This window comes from Xyrauchen texanus, chromosome 34, assembly GCF_025860055.1.
Source record: "Xyrauchen texanus isolate HMW12.3.18 chromosome 34, RBS_HiC_50CHRs, whole genome shotgun sequence".
In the NCBI taxonomy this organism is placed as follows: domain Eukaryota; kingdom Metazoa; phylum Chordata; class Actinopteri; order Cypriniformes; family Catostomidae; genus Xyrauchen; species Xyrauchen texanus.
The window spans coordinates 34,000,497-34,026,954 of record NC_068309.1 but is presented as its reverse complement, the minus strand read 5'-3'; the positions used below and the strand labels follow the sequence as shown (position 1 = coordinate 34,026,954).

The window sequence follows — 26,458 nt, the reverse complement described above, 5'->3', positions numbered from 1 at the left end:
CGGGTGTGTGTGCATTGTTTACCACGAGAAGAAGGCAGGCCAGCGGAGGCAGTGTGATGCTCTGGGCAATGTTCTGCTGGGAAAACTTGGGTCCTGGCATTTATGTGGATGTTACTTTGACACGTACCACCTACCTAAAGATAGTTGCAGACCACGTAAACCCATTCATGGCAACGGAATTCCAAGATGGCAGTGCGGGACAGTATGCCCTGCCTCGCTGCAAAAATTGCTGCATGTTGAGCAACATGATGAAGAGTTCAAGGTGTTGACTAAGCCTTCAAATTCCCCAGATCTCAATCCGATTGAGCATATATGGGATATGCTGGTCCAACAAATCAGATTCATGGAATCTCCACCTGGCAATTTACAGGAATTAAAGGATCTGCTGCTAACAGCTTGGTGCAAGATATCACAGGACATCTTCAGAGGTCTTGTCAAAGTCCATGCCTCAACAGGTCAGAGCTGTTTTGGCGGTACGAGGGGTACCAACATATTAGGCAGGCGGTTTTAATATTGTGGCTGATCGGTGTGTGTTAATCTGTAAATATATTAGTATTATGAAGACACTTTATAATTTGTAAATACACAATTAAAATGACTTGCTGTAAACAAAGGGGTAATCCACAGATAATAACACAAAACATAAAATAGTATGTATTTCTTTTTAGGAAATTGCAAATAAATTATTGGAATAAATTGAGATTTGCATATCCAAACTTATAAACTATCAAGAACTAAAATACCTTTTAGGATGTAAACTAAATTCATGCAAATATTCAACACACGACACGAACCCAAACAAACTTTTATTGTTCTATCAAATTTGCAGGATGCGGAACGGAAGTGGACGACAGACGCACGAATGTGATTGGTCTGAACGCCCTGTAACCCGGAACAGTCAGGTTGTCAGTGCTCGGGAAGATGGCAGGGGTGTTTGAGGTGGAGGTTGATGGTGTTGTGCACGACCATGGACACGGACACGGACACGGACATGGACATCGCGACGACGCTTCTCAGGTCGAAAAGCACGATACCGCTTTACATGATTTTATGAAATATGAAATGTGACTTTCTTCTCCCGGTTTTGAGCTGCATTGTCGGCGCGAGCTGCTGACTGCTCAATGTTCAGATTATCTTCTGATCATTTACTGTTCATTTACACGACAAATATAAACTTGTTAAGTTCTGGAAGGCGATTATATAGTTGGGCTTGAGTCAAAAAAAATGTTTTGTTGGAACTGATATGAATACACGATGTCTAACGTTGACTTTGATGTTTTATCAAAGCATGTATGGAGACCGGGGCTAGTTGTCACACATATTTCACAGGGTAGTTTTATTTTTACATATCCTAAATTTTTACTGATTGTACGTCAGTTTCTACAACATACATGTAGTTTTAAAATCTGTTGGGTAAACACAATAAAACCACATATTGTCATGCATTCAGGCAACTGTATAATGAATGTCTTTTAACTGTAAGATTTAAATGTTTTCTCAGGACAATGGTATTATATATATATATATGTATGTATGTTAGGTTAAAATTGTTTAACCCAAAATAAATTTGTATGTATCAAATTTTTGTACTGTTTGAATTCTGCTGCCTACAGTAGGCTGTTTTCCAGGCTAAATGTGACAACTTGCCCCTATATAATTAGACACCATGCCCTGCTTCTGAAGTCTCAAATGGTTATAGATGATCTTATGAAATAGTTTTTTTTTTTTATCATTTTAAGATCTAAGTCCACCTAGATTCCAAAAATACATTTTACATGGTGTTTATATCACTGCTTTACTCATCACTAACAGTGATATTTCTACAGATTGACCTGTCCCAGCTCTCACCGGAAGAGAAGTGGAGGTTTGTCCTTTTGTTTTTTTTTTCTATTTAAAAAATATTGTTCCTGTGCATCAGTAGCCAGATATATTATGACATACAGGATGATGTTTGCTCTAAAATAAAGGTTGAGGGATCATATTAAGGAATAACCCAGAAACTAGAAAGTGACATCACAATCTTCTCCTCTATTGTATATAGGTAAACAAAAATGTCCTTAAAACAAACATTGAAATGTATTAATAATACCACAAACTGCATAAACCCAACAATATGCAAAATTCCTGTTAGGAGTGTTTTGGAATATTGACCGAGTTGTTATTTTAAACATCAGTAACTAGAAAAAGGTCATAATTCACTGTACAAATGACAAAAAAAATAATAATTAGACGCCATAAAATTGGTCTTGTGCTATATTCCAAGACATCTGAAGGCATACATGTTATTTTGGGGGTTTCAGAATGGTTTTCAGATATAAGGGTGAGTGAACAAATATATAATTTACATTTTTATGCGAACTATGCATGATTTGTATGATTGAAAGTTGCATTTAACAGCTAAAGGAAAACATCCTTTAAGACAGTAGCCCATTTCACACGTTTTCCAGAAAATGTACTGCAGTTTTCAGGTTTGAGGTAATTGAGGACATGACCCTTTTGAAAATAATGGTACATTTTGCTCTGGCAATTTCCCTTCATTCCCCGTTGTATTATTAATACCTACAGTTGAAGTCAGAAGTTTACTTATATCTTAGCAAAATACATTTAAACTCAGTTTTTCACAATTCCTGTCATTTAATTGTAGAAAAAATTCCCCGTCTTAGGTCAGTTAGGATCACTACTTTATTATAAGAATGTGAAATGTCAGAGTAATAGTAGAGAGAATTATTTAGTTCAGCTTTTATTTCTTTCATCACATTCCCAGTGGGTCATAAGTTTACATACACTTTGTTAGTGTTTGGTAGCATTGCCTTTAAATTGTTCAAGTTGGGTCAAACATTTTGGGTAGCCTTCCACAACTTCTCACAATAAGTTGCTGGAATTTTGGCTCATTCTTCTAGACAGAGCTGGTGTAACTGTGTCAGGTTTGTAGGCCTTCTTGTTCAAACACACTTTTTCAGTTCTGCCCAGACTTTCTATCGGACTGAGGTCAGGGCTTTGTGATGGCCACTCCAATACCATGACTTTGTTGTCCTTAAGCCATTTTGCCACAACTTGGAGGTATGTTTGGGGTTATTGTCCATTTGGAAGACCCATTTGCGACTGAGCTTTAACTTCCTGGCTGATGTCTTGAGAAGTTGCTTCAATATATCCACATAATTTTCCTTTCTCATGATGCCATCCATTTAGTGACGTGCACCAGTCCCTCCTGCAGCAAGAACCCTCACAACATGATGCTGGCACCCCTCTGCTTCACGGTTGGGATGGTGTTCTTTGGCTTGCAAGCCTCACCCTTTTTCCTCCCAAACATAATAATGGTCATCATGGCCAAACAGTTAAATTTTTGTTTCATCAAACCAGAGGACATTTCTCCGAAAATGTAAGATCTTTGTCCACATGTGCCCTTGCAAACTGTAGTCTGGCTTTTTTGTGGTTGATTTGGAGCAGTGACTTCTTCCTTGCTGAGCAGCCTTTCAGGTTATGTCGATACAGGACTCGTTTTACTGTGGATATAGATACTTGTCTACTCATTTCCTCCAGCATCTTTACAAGGTCCTTTTGCTGTAGTTCTGGGATTGATTTGCCCTTTTTGCACCAAACTACGTTCATCTCTAGGAGACTAGGAATGTGTCTCTGTTATCTAAGCGGTATGATGGCTGCGTGATCTCATGGTGTTTATACTTGCATACTATTGTTTGTACAGATTAATGTGGTACCTTCAGGCATTTGGAAATTGCTCCTAAGTATGAACCAGACATGTGGAGGTCCACAATTTTGTTTCTGAGGTCTTGACATCATGGGAAAATCAAAAGAAATCAGCCAAGCAAAGAGGCACTGAGTTTGAAGGAAGGCTTTAAAATACATCCACAGGTACACCTCCAATTCAGTACACCTCCTATCAGAAGCTATTTGTCTAAAGGTTTAACATATGATAGTTTATAAAGGAATTTTGCTAGCTGCTTAAAAGCACAGTTAACATGTTAACTTCTGACCCACTGGAATTGTGATATAATCAATTAAAAGTGAAACGATCTGTCTGTAAACAGTTGTTGGAAAAATTACTCCTATCATGCACAAAGAAGATGTCCTAAACGACTTGCCAAAACTATAGTTTGCTAATATAAAATCTGTGGAGTGGTTAAAAAATGAGTTTTAATGACTTCAAGCTAAGTGTATGTAAACTTCTGACTTCAAATGTATAAATGTCCATTTTGATGGTATGTGTGAACTGCACATGTACATTTCCCAGTTAAGGCAACCCAATGATTTTCAATGAAGGGGCTACTGACACATTATATAATTGACACTTTTTTTATAAATATGTTCATATATCAAATATGTTTTTGTTTGGTAGGTTGGAACACGCAAAAATGCATGCCAAACACAAAGGACATGAGGCCATGCATGCAGAAATGGTGCTCATCCTCATCGTCACGCTAGTCATCGCCCAACTCGTCCTGGTGCAGTGGAAACAGAGACATTCAAAATCATACAATGTAAGCCCCCTCTTCACTCCTTACACACCCAATACAAATCTATTCTGTCCTAAACTTAAAGGGATAGTTCACCCAAAAATGAAAATTCTCTCATTTACTCACCCTCATGTCATCCCAGATGTGTATGACTTTCTTCCTTGTGCAGAAATTAAACACAGATTTTTAGAAGAATATCTCAACTCTGAATATCTTTGCAGTGCAAGTGAATAGTGACAAGACCTTTGAAGCTCCAAAAATCATATACACTCACCTAAAGGATTATTAGGAACACCTGTTCAATTTCTCATTAATGCAATTATCTAATCAACCAATCACATGGCAGTTGCTTCAATGCATTTAGGGGTGTGGTCCTGGTCAAGACAATCTCCTGAACTCCAAACTGAATGTCAGAATGGGAAAGAAAGGTGATTTAAGCAATTTTGAGCGTGGCGTGGTTGTTGGTGCCAGACGGGCCGGTCTGAGTATTTCACAATCTGCTCAGTTACTGGGATTTTCACGCACAACCATTTCTAGGGTTTACAAAGAATGGTGTGAAAAGGGAAAAACATCCAGTATCAGAGGAGAATGGGCCGACTGATTCAAGCTGATAGAAGAGCAACTTTGCCTGAAATAACCACTCGTTACAACCGAGGTATGCAGCAAAGCATTTGTGAAGCCACAACACGCACAACCTTGAGGCGGATGGGCTACAACAGCAGAAGACCCCACCGGGTACCACTCATCTCCACTACAAATAGGAAAAAGAGGCTACAATTAGCAAGAGCTCACCAAAATTGGACAGTTGAAGACTGGAAAAATGTTGCCTGGTCTGATGAGTCTCGATTTCTGTTGAGACATTCAGATGGTAGAGTCAGAATTTGGCGTAAACAGAATGAGAACATGGATCCATCATGCCTTGTTACCACTGTGCAGGCTGGTGGTGGTGGTGTAATGGTGTGGGGGATGTTTTCTTGGCACACTTTAGGCCCCTTAGTGCCAATTGGGCATCGTTTAAATGCCACGGCCTACCTGAGCATTGTTTCTGACCATGTCCATCCCTTTATGGCCACCATGTACCCATCCTCTGATGGCTACTTCCAGCAGGATAATGCACCATGTCACAAAGCTCGAATCATTTCAAATTGGTTTCTTGAACATGACAATGAGTTCACTGTACTAAAATGGCCCCCACAGTCACCAGATCTCAACCCAATAGAGCATCTTTGGGATGTGGTGGAACGGGAGCTTCATGCCCTGGATGTGCATCCCACAAATCTCCATCAACTGCAAGATGCTATCCTATCAATATGGGCCAACTTTTCTAAAGAATGCTTTCAGCACCTTGTTGAATCAATGCCACGTAGAATTAAGACAGTTCTGAAGGCGAAAGGGGGTCAAACACAGTATTAGTATGGTGTTCCTAATAATCCTTTAGGTGAGTGTACAAGCAGCATAATAGTAATCTATAAGCCTATATTGTCTAAATCTACAGAAGCAATACAATAAGTGTGGTTGAGAAACATCAATATATAGATAGATCTCCACTTTCACTTTGACATTAGGAAAGTGAAAGTGGAGATTTATAGTAAAAAGGACTTAAATATTGATCTGTTTCTCACCCTAAAGTAATTGCATCACTTCCGCAGACATATATTAAACCTTTGGAGTTGTATGGATTACTTTTATACCCTTGTGCTTTTTGGACCTTCAGAGATCTGTTCACCATTCACTTGCATTTTATGGACCTACGAGAGCTGAAATATTCTGCTTAAAGTCTTCGTATACGTCGGTCGTCCTAGTTGCTGATCGCTCTCATATTTTTTCAATACACGAACAGTCGTCATCTGTGCGTATTGCTGGTGCATGTGCCTGCCGTTGACTGTACTAAAAGAGTATCACAAAGCAATCGTAATACGCATGTGTCAAACACATTCGTATTTATTTGTGGTCAAAAGAGTGTACTTTGAAAGGAAACACTGTCAACCGGGTGCGAATCCAATCCAGAACACTGAAAAACAAAGTATACCCAGACCTTTCTATACAATGAAAACGAATGGTAACTGAGGCTGTAATTGTGCCTGTTAGGGCTGGGCGATAGGACACGTCGGATATCGAAGATGTCTTACAAATCTCCCGATGTCGATTTCTACACTCATTGACAGATGATGATCAACAATATTAGTAAAGGGCAAAACCATAGATCTGGGAAGTCACCAGATATATTAAACCGTAGCCCAGGGTGTGAAATTGGCACCTGCCACCACCAAATGCAATGAGGCTGAACCCAGCTCCTTATTAGCAAGCTCTTTGTCCAAATGTAGGTATTTACTTTTACTTTTTTTTTATTTATTTTTTTCAAAAGGAGCTTTGTGGTTACGTTCTTTTAAACTTCAAAAACAACACAAAAGTACCAGAAAGGCAGTCCATATGACTTGTGTTATTTATATTAAGCCAGACAATAGCTTACTCAATGGCCATTACTCTAATGAAACATGGTACTGTGTCTGTAAAAAATGAACATAAGATTCTTCAAATGTTTTCCTTTTGAGTTTTCCTTTTGAGTTTTGTGTTTGTAGGGATTTTAAACAACATGAGGTAATTGATGACTGAATTTTCAAATTTGGGTGAACCATCCCTTTAGGCATATGTGTTCATGGGGTAAATCCCTTTTTGGGTTGTGGATTTTATTTTAATTAAACCCAGATCAAATTTGAAAGAGTAATTTTTTTTTTTGTGTTCCCCAGTGTAATCTCGTTCCTATTTACACCAATAGATGGAGACATTTAGACACTTGACAAAATTAAAAAAGTAAGCTCTGAGGTTAATGCTCAAGGTTTGTTTATAGCTGCTTGTGTTTAAAAGATGACACCTCCTACAGGGAGCTCTCTGTAGTTCAGGATGTCAATCTCATGGAAAAAGACATGACAGTTAAGCAAATATTCCTCAATTCTAGTTTTTATGTGAAAAATACTACTGCAATAATAAAAATCACCCTGTTTTAAGTAAAATCAGCATTATAGGACAACGCATGCTAATATGATGCAAAACAATTGCTCTACTTGTTATACTTTACTAAATTACATTACAATTAAAAAAAATGCTATGTGTTTATTTCCTATTTACTTTCCACTTATCAGAAATTATTTCTTGGTCTATCAATTGATTACATTTTATATTCAAATTAATCGCATGAATCAATATTTACTGAGTAAGGTCCCCAAATAAAGATTATTCAGTGTATAATAATTAAAATAATTAGAGATACTATATATATATATATATATATATAATAAATATAAAAATTCAGATGATTCGAATATATTTATTGTGGCAGCAGACAAGGTTAAAAAAAAGTGGCTTAAAAGTAAAAAATATTGTTTATTTTATCTCCATACCATTGAACATAAGTCTGTAATTGGCCTTCCTTCTGCAATCTTTTTAATTGTTAGTTTTTGCACTCATGTGTCAGATGGATGGTTTTGGTTGTGATGTGTCTCACTAGTTTTCAGAGTCTCTAGTCATACGCACTGTGTTTTTAGGATGCTGTCAAGTTTTTACTATGATCGTTGCTTGCAAACAGTTGCACTGATTGCCCCCTATTGCCACAGATTTGCAAAAACATCAAGGTGGTACTTCAAGCTTGAATTGCTCCCATGGTAGGAAACTTTTGGTAACACTTTATTTTACAGTGTCCTTGTTATACATATTACATGTAATGACTATATTAATAACAGTCAATTATGCATAATTGCAAGCAACTAACTAAACCAAACCAAACCAAACCCTAACCATAAACCTATAGTAAGTACATGTTGTTAATTAATCTTACTGAGTACTTACATGGGGTGTAACAGTTCTCGATAAAAAAAAAAAAAAACGTATGGATTGCCAACCACGGTTCAGTAAGCATTTTCTCTGCGGTTCATGTCTAGTTTAATAATGCATCTGGATCATACAGTTTGGCGAAGAAAATATAGCGGCAAATAGACATGTGCAGTTGTAACCTCCACTAATGCACCTGTATGGCTCTAGATGGACACACTCCACCTGTGTTTCACGTGGGTCAACTTTCTACAGAGAGAAGCTGTTCTATTAGCTGTTAGTATGTTAAATCATTTGATGACATCACAGTTCTGCACGCGTTAGTTGGCAAAATGGAAAGCGGAGAAAACAAGCCTCTGCGTCATTCAAGTCTCCTGTCTGGGAACTTTTTCTTTATGCAGTCATTTATAACAGAGATGGTCAAAAAAAAAAGTTTACAAAACAGGCACTGTTTGCAGACGTTGCTCGACGTGAGTGCCGTATACTGGTAATACAAAGATATTTGATTAGCTATTTACGCCAACATCACCCGAGGATATATAGCACGCGGTGAGCCCGAAACTGCACAAACACAATCCCTTCCGTCTTGAAGCAGGCACTCGCTGCTAGTTCGGACAGTCATGGAAAAAAGAACTAAAGCGCTTGGGGTGTTCATAGCCAAAGTTATGTTGCCCTTCTCATTGATGAAGATGTGGGATTTCCACATAAGATTAAAACACTTGAGTTGCATTACGATATCCATTTTCGTATTCATTTTAATAGCTAGTTTATTTCTTCTTGATGTACAGATTCTGAACATTGAATATACGTTGAGTTGAGTTTGAAATGCATGTTATGTTGATGCATGTCGTGTAACAATGCAGGTATTAATTTAAAATGTTGAGTTAGTAATTAGAGTTTTTTTTATTTAAGGACCCTAATGGAAATTAACCATGGTTTTACTATAGTAATATTGTAGTAACCATGACTGTAATAAAGAAGGACTGTTGTCCCCATGGTTTTCTTGGCAGAAATCATGATTTTCATAGAATTAACCATGGTTTTATGTGGTAATACTGTAGTAGCCATATAGTAACCATGATTTTACTATAGTATTGTTACGATGACAGTAACAGTGTTAATGTTGTGGTTACTATGATTTACTACAAATACAATGTTTAAACTATGGTTTCTGTAGTAAAAACCATTGTGATTTTCTAGTGTGGGCAAATCTCTTACCTCTAAGAGTCTGTTACCAAATACAATATTTCACTTTGGATTTGGCAGTAATATTTTTTCCCTTAACATAAGAAATACTGACCCCATACTGAAACCGCGGCACTAAAACTGTGATACAAACCAATCCATGAGACATTTGAACCATTACATCCTTAGTACTTGCATGTAAGAAAGCGACCTTTCTTATTAAGGAATTTAATTTGGGTCGGGGTCATGATTAATTGCGTAACTTTTTTTAAAGCATTTTTTTTATATAATTATTCACACTAAATAAACACATTAAATTGACATCCCTACTTTTTTGCAATACGGTAATTATGTTTTTTTTGTGGAAAATTGTCATGAAAATAACGTCACAGTAAAAGAAAATGCTAAAAATAAAACTTGCCAAAATAATTCTTTCTTTTTCTTATGATTTTGGGTCATATACTGTACAATCTGGTAATTTCTTGACAAGTTTTTTTTTTTTTTGTGAAAAATTCATCCATTTTCATCTCCTCAAATGTCCCATGATTCATTTTTTCAAGTTGCTGCAAATGTTTTGGCTGAAAACTTAAGAGTTCTTATCCTGAGGAGCTAACATCTGAATAAAGACTATTCTTTTGTTTTAGTTGGTAACACTCTTCCAGATGTGGGTCGTTCCTCTGTATTTCACCACTAAGCTGCACTGGTGGCGGTTTCTGGTCACATGGTTCATCTTCTCGGTTGTCACGGCCTTCATTACTTTTCGTGCTACTCGCAAACCACTGGACTGCACCACACCAAGGTAAATAAAAATAGTGAATCTCGTTATTATGCTGATGAGGCTTTGACCTTTTTGAAGGGTGTGGTAACTTTCCGTGCCATAAAAGTTTCCATGTTTGTAACACTCTGCCTTTTGTACATAAAATACTTTGGAAATATTTTTCTAAATGTAAATAACACATAACCCGGGGATTTTGGACATTACTCTTTATGACACACTGTACTGTGTGACTTCAACAAATAGGACATGTTAGCAATACTGCTCCTTATTGTGTATTTGACTAGGTCACATTTCACCTCAAAATCAAAAGGCAAAAAATAAGATGTTATATTTTGCGTAAAGGAAATGAGACCTATTTTTAGGACTGTTAAAGTATTTTACATTGTAATGTTTACAATTTCTTGACATTTAATTGCGTTTTCCACCAAATTCTCATTTCTGCAATCTGTAAATTCTGTAAATTCTGTTATAGCAAAACAATGAATTTGTATTATTTAATTCATAAATTAATATCAGAATAACCAATGTATTTAGGTATTTAGAATTTGGAAGGAAAATGTGCATAACAGTCATGGAATGAATCTCAATGGTTTTAAAAATTAGACTATAGAAAATAATTAGAAAATAGTCTCATATCTTTTTATTTTGGGATGAAATATGATTTGGTTTCATGAGATTCACACGTTTACCCTGTTGTTTCTCCCCTTATACAGGCTTGTGTATAAATGGTTTCTCCTGTTGTATAAGATCAGCTATTCCACAGGCATTGTGGGCTATACTGTAGTCATGTTCACTCTCTTTGGCATCAATCTCATATTTAGGTAAGTTATAAAACCTCTTATGTTTTGAATTCTCATGGTAAAATCATTGTAACCCTCTTGTATCTTATCACTTATCACCTGCAGCAGAGCTCCAGACTGTGACTGAAATGGTTCAGATATGACAAAAATTTAGAAAATTGAAAATCTAGTCACCATTGTGGATAGTCAGAAACATTTTGTGTGGTGTTTTTGAATGTTTCTTGAACTGCTTTTAAACCTTTCTCTTGCATTGTACTCACAACACACGATATGATGTCCAATTCGTGAACAAAAGAATATTAAGAACCGGTTTCTTTTCAACCCTTTCAGCTCGGATGGGCCCGGCGGCAGGAAATAAACAATAATCAAAATATTAATAACTACAGTCTTGACCAACACAAAATAGGCATAGTTTGAAAGATTAGAAAAATTGCAGACAAATCAGAAGTGTTTGATTAATAATAATAATAATAATCATTAAAAATCACTGTACACATTATTGCAGTCAGTAAAAACATCAATCTCATATAACCATGTGTCATGTGCTGTTGGAAAGCTCTCAAAGAGTAGAATACAACCTATTTGTTTTACTTGCAGACAAAAATAAAGTGAGAAATAGATAAGTATATGTCTTTGACAATCATGTTGGTGTTGCTTATATGGGACCACAAGTGTTTCAGAAATAGTAATAAAGCATTTCATTAATTAACTAATTGTACAATAAAAATAGGCATTAATCAATTTGTTTACAAATTAATTTATTAATCTATTAATAAATAAATAGACTAAATTACAAAGTAATTCATTATTTGATAATTTAATGTGCAATAAAAAGTATTTATAAAAATAATTTATAAATGAAATATAAATCCATCAATAAATAGTTCAAATTAAAAAGGGATTTACAAAAACAACATAAAAAAACTCCATAAGTACATCATTTAAAAATACATAAATTAATTCATAAATAAAAAGTGGAATTTGAAAATGCAATTTAAAAAGAGAAATAAATAACTGGATTCACAAATTGAATTACAAATACAGATTTTAATTGGACATTTAAAAGGGCAATTCGTGACAGTAATTCTGCATGTTCATTCTCATTGTACATCCATACAGAAAAGTGAAGCAAACAAGACATGGGGCACCTCTAAACACTCATCTATCATGGGAAATGACCATGTGATTTACCTTTATGTTTAAGGCATGCTTCCCTTTCTGATGTACATTATTCTCACCTGCCACCAAATAATGCAGAATACAGAAACATTTATGAGGAAGTCTCTTCAGAAAATGATCTGCTTGTCTCAGGAGTCACGCTATTACTTTATATTAATTGCCTTTTTCATAATTGGGACTTGGCTGTATAGATTTATTTTATTTTTTTATATTTTCTGGTGCAAGTTACCTCCATGATGTTAGGGTGTTATGAGTTTTTGTCAAGGCATTGCTATGCAGTTGCTGGAGTGGGAGTATTTTTCTGCTCATTTGTAGTAGTCTGCCAATAGTTGAACTCTCCTCAAGCCTCATGATTATCCCTACCACCAATGCTATGGTGAAAAAGTACAGAACTTGGCATTTATTTGTGGTGTTGACTATCCCCGGATGGACGCCAGGTTGTTTACCGGCTTGCAGTCATGGCCAACGTGACTTATCTATGTTAACGCTAGTTTTTATCTTTGTCATTGGCTTTATTTCTCGCATGGTTTGCTGTGTTCTGGTCTATGATCGCTTGGCTCTTTTAAATTTATGAACGGAGGTAACTGACTGTTTGATACGCGATCCCAGTGTCAACTGGTGGTTCCCTTCTCATGCTGCGCCGGTCACGCTGACGTAAGTCTGCCACCTGCCTGGGTGTATGTGCTTGCGGAGGAAATAGCAAAGGAAGCGTCGAAAGCGGCCTGGACGATTAGTGAGGTCGAAGAAGTCGCAAAGGATTACTTCTCCTCTGTGGCCTCAGTGCAGGATGGTGTTGAAGTGCTGACGACTCTGAGGGATTCATACTTGGTGCCTGTATATCCAACTTCATCTGGATCAGGGTGGCGACCATCGCGGACCGTGGTTTCGAGGTGGCGGCATGAAGGCCGCAGTGCTAACCTAAACAACCTACGTTCCCTGGGTAGCGGTTGGTCGGGAAATACATATGTGACTTCTCATCTTTCGTCTGACTCTATCTCTGTGACAATGGCTTTGATCAATGCAAGATCTCTCTCTAACAAGTCCTTTATACTGAACGATCTTTTTCTCTCTCAGAAATTTGATTATTTTTTTTTTGTTACGGAGACTTGGCTCAGCAACGGCGACATGGCTCCTATTTCAGAACTTTTACCTGTTATTTTAGCTCACCTAGGGCAGTCGGTAGGGGTGGGGGCCTTACAGTTATTTTTAAAAACAAGTTTAAATGCAGGCTTCTGTCAACTGAGGCATTTTTTACATTTGAAGCTCAGCTTATTATGCTGAACTCATTTAAATCTGTGTTATGTGCCCTCATCTACAGACCACCGTCATATAACAAAGATTTTATAAATGAGTTCTCTTGATTTTTTATATTTTTTTATTTGCTCTTATTCCTTGCTCAGATAACATTTTCATTTTGGGGGATTTTAATATTCACGTGTGTTGTCCTTCGAGACCACTGGTCAAAGGGTTTGTTAATTTATTAGATTCTTTTGGTTTATTTCAGAGTGTTGCTGGCCCTACACATATATGTGGTCATACCCTTGATCTGGTTTTATCTCTGGGTTTTTCTATCAGCAATGTGCAAATTGCTGACACTGTGTTCTCAGACCACAAGACTGTTATTTTTAACCTAAATTGTTCATGCAGTGATCAAGCTAATGATGGCCCTGTTGCTGTCGCATCTCGTTTTATCACTCCCTCTACTGCTAGTAGTTTTTCAGCTGCTTTTAATGTTTCTCCACTGAAATCACTGCTGGAGTCCCCTGTTTCTGGTATGGGGCCTGAGGAGTTGGTCTCCAAGTTCAACTTGTCATGTTCTGGCATCTTAAACACTGTGGCTCCATTAAAAATTAGGAAGGAAAAAGTCAAGGCTCAGCCCTGGTTGAATAGTAATACCCGTGCCCTTAGGCAGGAGTGCAGGAAGGCTGAGCGAAGTGGCTTAAAGATAAACTACAAGTGTCCTATGACATTTTGAGACTGTTTGACTACGTTTCAAAGAGCAGTTAAATTAGCCAGATCAAGTTATTTTTCTAATATCATTTCAAAGAACTGTCTTAATGCTGAAGTTATTTTTTCTACCATTACATAATTTCTTCATCCAGTTGCCCTTACTCCCATCTCCCCTTCGGTGTACACATGTGAGCAGTTTTTAAAAAATGTTACTGTTAAAATTTCTGGTATGCGCTCATGGATCTTACCTGTTAGTAATGATCCTGTTACCTATACCGTTCCAAAAAATCTGTTGACCTCTTTTGTACCGGTGTCCCTGTCTCAACTCAAACATATAATTGCACATATGAAGCCTACGGGTTCAACGTGTGATGTTATTCCATCCGCTTTGTTTAAGAAGGTGGTGGAATCAATTGGTCCAAGCGTGTTATCGATTGTTAACAGTAGCCTGACCACTGGTATTGTTCCCAGCTGCTTCAAGCATGCTGTTACCCAGATAGCAATAAGTCGGCGGGCCGCTGGCGGTGCGCCGGTGGCAGTAGAAGCGGCAGAATGGCGATATCGCAAACACGTTTGACGGCGCACCGCCGGCGGCAGTAAAGCGGCAGCCGCCTTCGTTCCGCGGCCGGCACGCTGGCTATCTGCCGTTCCGCCGCCGTTATATCGAAGGCGGACCGTCGGAGGCAAATGCTTTTTTTCGAGCGATCTGCCGCCGCTTATTGTATGTGTGTGTGTGTGTGTGTGTATATATATATATATATATATATATATATATACACACATAAGCAGCAATTTTATATATATATATATATATATATATATATATTTTATATATATATATATATATATATATATATATATATAGCATGCAGTTTATCAAGTATAATGATTGATCAAACCAGACAAATTTCCATTTGCCGTTTTAATTCCACATTTCAAAGTACAGTAACTGTCATTGAAACAAGATGTCAGATCACTGACATATAAATAACATAAAAATACAAACATTATATACACACACACACACACACACACACTAAAGAACATGCAGGTTTCCAAATCAATTTTGGTAAAAAAAAAAATATTTTTTTAAAAAACACTATTGTAACACTTACAATAATTGTTAATAATATAAAGAGGTCAGCTCTGGGATGAAAAGAATTACCAGTAAACATAAGCAATGAGGATATTTGGTACCAAAGAAAGTGCAGGATACCAAATAAATTGAGGTATAACATCATATTTACAAGTCATTTCTAACAATAGGTTAAGTGGTAATAATTTAGAGTAAAGCTCTGGAGTAGAATATACCATTATAACTGCAATGCTGACCTGTGGCACAAGGATTTACAAGCTATATTTAAAAATAGAATAGTTAAGCACTGTAACAATGAAATAAGCAGCAAATTGTATATGAAATAATTGAGATCTTTGGTATCAAGGAATGTGCAGGATAACAGGTATAATATACATTTTGACATTCAACTTACACATGACAACAAGTGGGAATAAATATAATTAACAGCAGAAAATCTGGCTGTAGGGAACACAGCCAATCAGAATGTCTGGAGAGGTTGGGGACTGTGTGGCGTAGTGGGCTAAGAATCACCGGTTTTCCCTGACCTCCAGAATGAGGCAGTGCAAATTGGCATATCTTCAGTGATTCCTCGTGCGCCTGTATAAAAGGACAAACCATCCCATATTCTTCCAAGGAGCTGCCCTCAAAGCAGGGTCACGAGAGAGAGAAAAAAAAAAAAGCAATTTCCACAGTGAACAGTGTGGATTGGGTGAGTGTGGTCTGACACTTTTAGCAGGCTTTTTTAGGGGTCTTGATGTTACTGACTGCAGGATAAAGAAAGGGTTCCAGTTGTCAGTGATGCTAGGGTGTCAGTAGTCAGCCTAGGTTTAAGGGGTCGGCTGTGGGTCCCTCTCAGCTGTGCGGCGCCTTTTTCCACCTTCATGTTCAGATGCTCCTTTCAGGTAACGCGTAACGTTAACCTGGATCGCCCTCATCAGTGGCATGTCTACTTAAATATAAAAAAATATCCAACTTACTTTGAACAATGGTCTTCAGGAACATGTCTCTAAAACATGCTTTATCCCCTACACCAGTCCAGGTTGCATTGATGGAAAGGTGATTAGAGAAGATACTCTGAAGCATTCGCCACATGGTTGTCTTTAGGTCCCTCCCACATTTGATTGCCAAAAACCGAAGCTGAAAATAAAAAAAAAAAACATGTTACAAATTACATTTCTCTGAAGCTTCTCATAAATTTAAAATGTGACAGGCTGTGGATTCAGACTGTAGAATATGCAGTGTACAATCTTAATTTTACTTTTTAGATTACCCTATGGCGTTATAAACGAAATCGTCACACTTACAAATCGTTGCTGGAGCTCTTTATCCTGCCTCAAACTGTTGTCAAGCAACACCAAATCTTCCTGGGTGTCTAGGGGGGAGTAACAGATCCCCTGGCAGGGATAACTCTCCAACAGACACATTGGCACTGAAATGTTGCAGCATAGCATTTTGTTGTCCATGCTACGCACAACATCGCCAAACTCCAAGACGTCGCAGCATTAGGGTTTGATCTGCACCTACAGGGGTTCCCAGAATAAAAGAATAAAGTAGTCAGTCCTGGTCCTTCAACTACTAAACTATGACATTTATATCTAGGTCTACTACATGTACAGGTGGCCCCAGTGGGAATTAAACCAACAACCACAGGTGTTGTTTGCAAGTTGTACCCGATTGCCCAGTGCGAGCAAATGTCTTCAACATTGTCCCAACTTGCTTCACCTGCTCTTGAAGTGAGCCGCTGTCACCTGGGAAGTAACAATATATTGATTAGCAATACACTAAATATAATAGTAATATAATATAATCACAATTATCATACCAGTAACTTTCCCTGTAATTTCTATCCACAGTATGTTATGCATGGCATACAAGTTCATAATGAAGAACCCTTATGATAACATCAATTTCATTTTTTTTCTTTGAAGCAGATTATTTGTTTGTAAAAGGGGAGGAAAAAGAAAATAATGAAATATTGGCATACAGATTTTGGTTGATATATCATACTGTACAGCGTTTCGCGGGCGGCATATCGCAAGAAATGGGAGTGACGAATTTGGCGGCAAACGTTTCATCCCCGCCAGTGGGACGCACCTATAGCCGACAGCTTAGGGACGGCGGCAAAAAGAAGCTGTGCGGATATTTTTTGCTATCTGGGTATTCAGCCTCTTCTTAAGAAAGCAATCCTTGATTCATCTGATATGAACAGCTTTAGACCTATACCAAAATTATCCTTTGTCAAAATTATTAGAGAAGACAGTGCTTGCACAATTAAATGATTTTTTAGCTATCAATAATTTGCTTGATAAATTTCAGTCAGGCTTCAGAACTGGTCATAGCATAGAGTCAGCTCTGTTGAGAGTTTTAAATGATATTTTTTTAGGTGTGGATTCTGGTAGTCCTGTTGGTCTTCTGCTGCTGGATCTTAGTGCCGCTTTTGATACGGTCGATCATGACATTCTTGTTGATCGCCTAAGAGACCAGGTTGGTATTCAGGGGTTAGCCTTGGATTGGCTCTCTTCATATCTGAAGGGTAGAACGATTTCAGTCTGTTTAGAGAACTGTTCTTCATCAGTTGTTCCTTTAACATGTGGGGTCCCTCAGGGCTCCATTTTGGGACCCGTTTTATTCTCCCTCTACATGCTTCCGTTAGGAAAGATCTTTGATAAGCATGGCATACACTACAATCTGTATGCTGATGACTCTCAACTTTACTTTCCTATTAAACATGGGAAGCACCAGTTTATTGCTTTTGGTCAAAGGGGATGCGAGGTAAATTTAGAAAGAAATTTGTCACTGCTTCCAGGGAAAAAACTTCCCTATGTAAAAAACACCTGGGTGTTATATTTGACTCTGAGCTCAAGTTTGATCGACAAATAAATGCTGTTGTTAAAAATAGTTTTTTCCATCTTAGAACTATAGCAAAGTTGAAGTCCATCCTTTCTTTTGATGATTTGGAGAAGGTTGTGCATGCTTTTGTGTCTTCTCGATTGGACTATTGTAATGCTTTGTATCTGGGTGTGAGTCAGGCCTCTCTCTCTCTCTCCTGCAGCTGGTCCAGAATTCAGCTGCTAGGCTTTTAACTGGAACCAGGAAAAGAGACCATATCACCCCAGTTTTGATTTCACTACATTGGTTACCGATCCAATACAGAATCATGTACAAAGTGTTGATGTATGTATTTAAGGCTCTTCATGGTCTTGCACCTGAGTACATCTCTGCTTTAATAAGTTTGAATCAACCTTCAAGGTCTCTCCACTCTGGTGATCAGCTGTGTCTGTCAGTTCCTCGATCTTGCCTACAAACTAAAGGTGATAGAGCTTTTGCGGTGGTAGCCCCTAGACTTTGGAATGAGCTTCCATTGATCATAAAATCATCTCCGTCTCTATTCTCTTTCCAGGGGGCCTTAAAAACGTATTTATTTTCCCTAGCTTTTAATTAATTGCATTATAAATTGTACTAGGTCAATTTTATCTTATTCTTGTTTTATTGGTTTTAAATGTTTTTTGCATTCTTAAGCTGTATTTATGTGATTTTATTTTTTGTAACTCCATGTACAGCACTTTGGTACCCAATGTGGTTTTTGAAAGTGCTCTATAAATAAAGTTGAGTTGAGTGTTTGCTAATTCATGTATAATTATTACTCTTGATCATACTGTAAATTACAGTTCATGACTATAATATTGGTTGGTTCTCAGTGATCCACTCCTGATAACCATTTTATAATTGTTGGCGATTCTTAAATGAAATACTCCATTTCTGTTACGCAGTAGAAACGCTGTCAGTGTGACAGCACAACTTGAGCTTGTAGTTACATGCACAAGGTGAAACAGACCTTTAGATAGAATTATTTTTTTTCAAGAATTACAATGTCCATTTGTGTGTATTGACTTAAGATTTCTGAGAACAAGCTGATTGAGAGAAACAAGGGCTGGGCATTGCTACAGATTTCCCGAATCAGTTCACACGCCTCAAATTAGATTCCGATTCATTTATATTTATGTCAGTAATAATGTCCATTTTGGTTACAGATGAAAACAATTTAACAAATCGATACCAGTTTTGATATCCAAACAAAATACGAACTAATTTGAGTAAATATTGTGTCAAGTTCTCGAGTAATTACTTAAGACAAGTTAACAGTCATTAAAGAAAATTAAAAGCAATGGAACCAATAAAACAACTGAACAAAGATACAAATGAAGAAAACATTACTTGAATACTTGATACTGCTGTTAAAAATTCAAGTAAATATTCAGAAATTGAAAAAGTAATGAAATGTTACATAAATGACAGGTCTTTAATATATGATCATAATACTTTCCAAAGCAAGAGCAGTGAGTCATTTTCAAGTTTTCTAACATGATCAACCAGTGGTTTCCTGTGATCGACAAAAGGAGAACCCCTGGCATAGAGTAAAAAAATACATCTTGAGAGAATCTATGTGATTGTTAAAGTTAAGATTAATCTGAAATGTTTTTTTTTTTTTTTCCAGCCCTACGTGGGACTATGAATTCATCTTCTATCTTGTTATATTGCCTCCTTTGTTTCTCTTAGAATAAAGCCAGAAGATGCCATGGACTTTGGTGTATCTCTTCTCTTTTATGGCCTGTACTATGGTGTATTGGGTAGGGATTTTGCAGAGATGTGTGCAGATTTTATGGCATCTACAGTTGGGGTGAGTGATTGCATCAATTAATGTAGCTACATCACATTTTGCCTCATATATTTCATACATGTTGGTGAATTGCCATTGTATAATGCCATGACAGTTCTCCCAAAATGGTAGCTGTAGGGGTAAAGCGTGTCAGATTATTTGGGGTAAGCTGTGTCAGTGTCGACTAGTAGTCATGGTGAAAAACTTAATGCAGGAAATACTTTAACAAAGTGTTTCTTTAATTTCAAATATGAAGCCTTTTATTATGTGTGAAGTTAGAGACATTATACAGGAATATTTGACTCTGAATGCTGCGATTAACCAATCACTGTCAAGTATTCATTGGCCATCACCATCGGCCATTGAAAATTCAGTGTTAGTCACCAATAACAACAGCTGTCAGACCAAACAAATAAACCGAACTCTGACTTTGTACAGACTCCGGTCCGCACCAAATGCTCTAGAATTGAAGAACATTTCAATTGTTGCCTGTTGTCCATGTGATATTTACAGATCTAAAATGTTTTAGTTTTACAGTGCATCAGGAATGCCCACTAAACACCTCTCAGACAGCATCTGTGCCGTGTGCGGTCAGCCAATCCTGGTGGACGTGAGTGAGGAGGGAATCATTGAGAACACCTACAGACTCTCCTGCAACCATGTGTATCCTTCGTCTCTTACAATTAGTCATGGACTTATTTGAAATTTATTTTCAATCTAATTACACCACTTAAAGTTTTATTTATCGATCAATACGTGTAAATGCCCTTTCAAACAGCAATACTCAAACCTCAGGAGGTGGTTTAAAACACATTGAAGATGCAACTTGGACAAGTGTAAATGCTCTGGCTGTCAATTGATTATTGTCTATTATTATTGTCAATTGAATTATTAATTGCATGATATGCCAACTAAAATGCGCGTGTGTATATATCTAAGTATATAAGTACGCATTCACACACATTTACATGGTAAAGTTACTGGAATGTGTGTTTGTGAAAGAGAGGGAGAGGGAGAGAGAGAGAGAGAGACTGACATACAGCACGCAGAGAGCACTAGATTTAATTATCTAAAATAAAAAATTAAATAATTATCTTATTTAAAGTTTTTTGTTGAACAGTTCAATATGAAAACGGCCAAATCAAGGACATTTAGGGGATCTAGAAATCCAGTCTGGTTGCTTTTTAAGGTCTGAAAAAAGAGGAATCATCTGTGAAAAGAGGACGTATGGTTATAATAGGTTCCATATTAAAAAAATCTTCAGTTTGAGGCACGTACCTTTGCATTATTTCTGCATTAAAACGTGCCGCCTTCTCACACACTCTGCCAAGAACAAATTAGTCTCTCCCTCATTCACATACACAGAGCGTGACATGAGATATTAACCTCGTAAAGATGATTTATTAAACAAAGGCTTGGTTTTTTTGTCATCTTTTTTATATTCCAAAATGACGGACATCTTTTGGAGTTATCTGTCAGTGTTTTAAAAAAGAAAATGTGTTGAAAAGTGATGGAGAATTAGTTTAATGCATCCACTGCTTATTACATCTGGTTTGACTCTAAATGTTTCAGCTTTGGGGGCTTATCATTGTGTTATTCATTTTCCAGTAGTTTTTATAAAACCCTATAACAGCGCATAATTATCCAGACCCTTCGCTGCTCACCGTCACCAGTAACGTTAGTCTAGCTGATAACAACAACTATGCGGAAGTGTGGAGCATCTGAGAGGAAGTCTCTCGCCAGGTATATTTTAGCATAAGCCTGTCACTGGCCTACAACAATCTAGTTTGCATGTAAATTAATCTTGGGCTGTTCTCACTGAACATGGTTTTGCATTCGGACTGTCCACGTGTCAGACGTAGTGCGTCTCACTGTAGTTGTTGCGTCTTTAGCCATAAATCCTGCATATAGTTGAAAACTTTGAAAAACACATCTCGAGACTCCTGTTCTTCACTCAGCCCAGCTGTCTTTGAACTACGCTGACTGTGAGGTGCAAAAACATGAAGATTGTACTTTTTAAGCTTGAATTGAAAAATGTATTATTTCGGGATTTGTGTACGGTCAGGGGGCATGATTAATTGCGCTCATTTTTTTAACTCTATTTTTCAGTGTAATTATTCACACTAAATTAATGTTAAATATAAAAACGACAACCTTAGTTAAAGCATCTGGTTGTTCAGGCCACATATGTAACCTTCCAAACGGGGGGGGGGGGTTACATAAGGAGGAAGGGCCAACAATAAGAGGGTACAAATGGACTGGGTCCTGGCTCGATGGGGCCGCGAATAGAGGAGAGTCCACAGAAAGGCTATTTCATATTGTAGAGCGCATCAAACATGTTCAACAGGAGACGTGGATATAAATACGTAGAATGCGCGCAACCGTGAAAGGCATCCGAGTCTGATGTTCATCATCAGGATGAACTGTTTGATTTTTAACTGATTGTTTTTCAGTGATTGAGGTGGTTTGCTTGTTTGGATTGCTATCTATCGCATATGCTTCTTGGAGAGCATCACACTTGGTCCTTTCAGTAAAAACACCTGAAGTAACCAAGTGTAAATGGGTACATTTTGGCATCTCATGCGGTGGCATGCTATTCCCCATGTAATAATATTTTGAATAGCATTTTGCAAATTTTTATAATGGTTATACATTTTATGACCTCACATCAATTAAAACTACATGGAATATTTGTGCTTTTAAAACATTTATTTGTTACAGCGCAGGACCATTTAAAATGAACTAGTTAAGGCAAAAAGGTGATTAGAAATCTTTAAAATCTTAAGAAATGGTGATTAGTTTAGACTTAACATATACACTTTCCTTTATTCATTCATTTAAATTTTAACCTAAAATCTTGATGTTGATTCAAAAGGAAGCCTATGAACATGTTACGAGTCAAATACCCATATACCCATTGTGACGTATGACTGTCCGTGGTAGTTTCCAAGCTGTTATATTCTCTTGGTTGCAGGAGTGTTCCCACGACGATGTGATTTCCTGAGCAAACCAACAAGAAAAATTTGGCCACAATTTAAACACAAGTCATGCTGTATAATGACTAAGCAGAGTGTCAGGTTTATAAACGTATATATCACGTCTCTGACCTTTATACAGAGACGTGATATAGACTTTCACTATTATTAGACTTCCTTTTTTAAGGTCATCGTCCTCTATGTAATATTTCTGAGGTTTCAGGTTTACTGGGAAGTTGTTATAATGTTACAGCAATTATGTTTTCGCAATATGCACAATATTTTGTTTTCTTTTTCCTTAACCTACTTCTTTCCTCAGATTTCATGAGTTTTGCATACGAGGCTGGTGCATTGTGGGTAAGAAGCAGACATGTCCATACTGCAAAGAGAAGGTTGACCTCAAGCGGATGTTTAGTAATCCATATCCTTTATTGCCTGAAAGCACTCAAATTGGTCAGTTTGTGTCACTGATGTTTTTACATAGCAACCTCCTGGCAATGCAATAACAACCACAAAGATCACCCTAGCAACTGGATATGAAAGCTTTTGTACGATTTGTAAGTATACAACCTGTCAGAACAAAAATTGTGGTTAACTTTTTTTTAGTTTTCAGTTCAATCCCAGTAGGTTATGTCCTCCTTTCGCTTTAGATGTGTGAAAACTGGTAGGTGTGACAAAAGTTAATGATAGTATTGGGTTTCCCTTTCTTTACTTATACCGGATTTGCCCGTTTCTCACTTGTTGAGAACATACTGCTGATTGGACTTCTTTCAAGAAATAACTCGGTGAAAAATCTGTGGTCTCTTTAGGCCTTTTCTTGAGAAAGGATTCTTTCAGGATTTTTCACTCCTTGTTTCTGTTTGAATGAGATTTTTAACAAGCCAAAGGGTCCAAACCATTAGTCAGGTATAATAATATCTATTATATATTATAATTTAATACCAAATGGTTATATTACAAGCATGACCAATTTTGTAATTCTTGGTATATCCTGATTGAATCCACAAGTTTGTGCAAAACCAGATGATTGTAACATTCTCAAATCATGCTGGATAACAAAGATATTAGTGCAGAATCGTACTATTTAACTTTTTTGCGTCATACTTTTTTTTTTTTTTCTTCATTTTAGGTCCGTAATAACTATAAATGTAAGCAAATTTAATTGACAGAGTTTGAATGTATGCTGTCACCATCATTTAAGCTAAAGCTAGTGCACTCTTTGTGTGCCCATTAATTATTTCATTGTTGTGTAAATGCATCACTAAATCTTTTCTTAACCACTGAGAATTCAATCAGAATGGCACAAAACTTGGCCTTACAATAAGGAACTACTACTTTTGGCGAGGATGTAGTTGGTTGCGTAAATCTTCCAGGATATGAAATTACGTGCTATCCTTCTCGTTTGTGTACGTTACATAATTACTACTTGAATATTTTATTCTGATTAATCAATATAGGCATTCTGTGGTTAAATATTGTAATATGATGACCACTAAACTGTATAATTGACCTACATAACTGTTAGATTCATGTCTATCATATAAATCCACACCATGGTCAGAAATTAATGGATGCTAGGGGCAAAATGTGGGGGCAAAATCAACCCTGTAATATTTTTATTTTTATTTTTTATCATCTGATATATTTTATTCTAGCCTAGTTAAATATATTCTCCCTAATTGCACCCTAGGAACCACCCAGAACACTAGCAACTGTCTAGTAACCAACCAGAACACCCTAGTAACCAACCAGAACACTAGCAACTGTCTAGTAACCAACCAGAACACCACAACAACCCTCTGAGAATGCAATAACCACTTGGAACACCCTATTACACCATAACAACCCTCTAGCAACACAACCCATTAAAAAAACACCATAGTAACTGCCTAGTAACCAACCAGAACACCACAACAACCCTCTGGCAACACAATAACCACTCAGAACACCATAGCAACTGCCTTGCAACATACTAGTACACCTGTTACTACCCAGAATGCCCTAGTTGCTCCCTAGTAACACCATAGGAACCACACAGAACACTAGCAACTGCCTAGTAACCAACCGGAACACCACAACAACCCTCTGGCAACACAATAACCACTCAGAACAGCCTAGCAGCTGCCTAGCAACACCCCAGTGCCCTTTTCTAAATGTGTCAGAGGAATTTTGCTTCATTTTATGGCTCCATTTTGTTTTTATTACTTGATAGACAACCAATTCAGTGTATAAATTTATGTTTGAGGGATCTTAAAACAATATTCTGCCATTTTTGTTATCTTAAATAGTTTAGCACCTTAACACAAGTTTCTCAGGTGGGAGAGACCCCACGTCATGTACGGACAGCTACTGGACTGGCTGCGGTACCTCGTGGCCTGGCAGCCTGTTATTATTGGACTGGTACAAGGCATCAATTACGTCCTGGGTTTGGAGTAACTACTAGACCCAGTGTCGAGGGACTAGCATACCTCACTCAAACTGGATTTTTCAAGGACTGTGTGTCTAATGTGTTAAGAACTGTATAAAGGCACACAGTGTGCTAATGTGTCTTCAAATGAAATTCTACTCTCAGTCTGACGTTGGATGTTTTCTTTGAGTTTTTTTACCTTTATGGACTACATGAAGTTTGGACCTTGCTGTTGAATCACCTGGTCTCCAGAAGGATTTTGTTTTGTAAAGAAAACTTTTGAATCACTTAATGTATTTTTAAATATAACAATTTTCCTTTTTTTCTGTTAACAAACATTAACATGCACTAAATTGCCAAAAGTATGCGAACACCCCCTTCTAATTAACTGTTTTGATGATTCCAGTATTTTCTGAGAACAAATCTTAATGCTACACGGTATAGTGACATTCTAGAGACTTGTGTGCTTTCAACATTGTTGCAGCAGTTTGGAAAGAATGTTATTGTATAGCATTAAAATACTGTGTGTTCTCACAGAAATGACTGGAATATCCAAACCCATTTGTTAGAAGTGTCCACATACTTTTTGCCATTGTGACTAGGAGGAGGGAGTGGCCGGTCCGTGAGGACGCACGCCTGGTGCTGAATTGTCCTAATCTGCCGAGAGGGGGATAAAGACAAGCCAGTGTTGCCAGTTCGAGAGAGAGAGATAGACACGTGGCCGCTGTGAATTTATGATTCTTTATGTTGATTTATGTCATTAAAGTTATGTTGACTGTTCTGCCAGTTCCCACCTCCTCCTCGCCCATCTTGTGAACCCCGTTACAACCATATAATGCTTATAATGTTTTACAATATCCTTGCACCATTTTTTCAGTGTAATTCTCATTTGGCACATTTCAGACATGCTAGTAATTCGAATGACAGGCCCTCTTCAAGTGTGTGTGTGCGTGATAGTGTACAAATCGCTGTGTCTTCTAGCCAGTAATGATCAGTGTGAGGGACCGTTTCAGCCTCAGGTGATGTTAGTGTTTAATTCACTTCAAATTGTTCTCCACAATGTTTTAACCATGTTCACCTTTCAGTCTGTGTGGTACACAAGACTAAGGTACTGTAAAAGACTGTATGTTGAATGGATAAATAACATGATGT

General features: G+C 37.3%; 1 protein-coding gene and 1 long non-coding RNA gene across 2 annotated transcripts; one reads left to right on the top strand and one right to left on the bottom strand.

Moving 5' to 3' along the window:
• Positions 1-896: 896 nt before the first annotated feature.
• On the top strand, positions 897-26,458 carry LOC127627729 (RING finger protein 121-like). Its single transcript, XM_052104245.1, has 9 exons — positions 897-1,017; positions 1,827-1,864; positions 4,355-4,496; positions 10,127-10,281; positions 10,974-11,081; positions 19,825-19,945; positions 20,454-20,587; positions 23,219-23,320; positions 25,215-26,458. Exons 1-9 carry the CDS (start codon positions 922-924, stop codon positions 25,333-25,335), a joined length of 1,017 nt encoding a protein of 338 aa, XP_051960205.1. The 5' UTR covers positions 897-921; the 3' UTR covers positions 25,336-26,458.
• On the bottom strand, positions 16,333-17,120 carry LOC127627730 (uncharacterized). The gene is made up of 3 exons (XR_007968567.1): positions 16,938-17,120; positions 16,572-16,787; positions 16,333-16,404 (listed from the first exon to the last, which is right to left on the bottom strand). It is a non-coding gene; the product is annotated as an uncharacterized LOC127627730 (long non-coding RNA).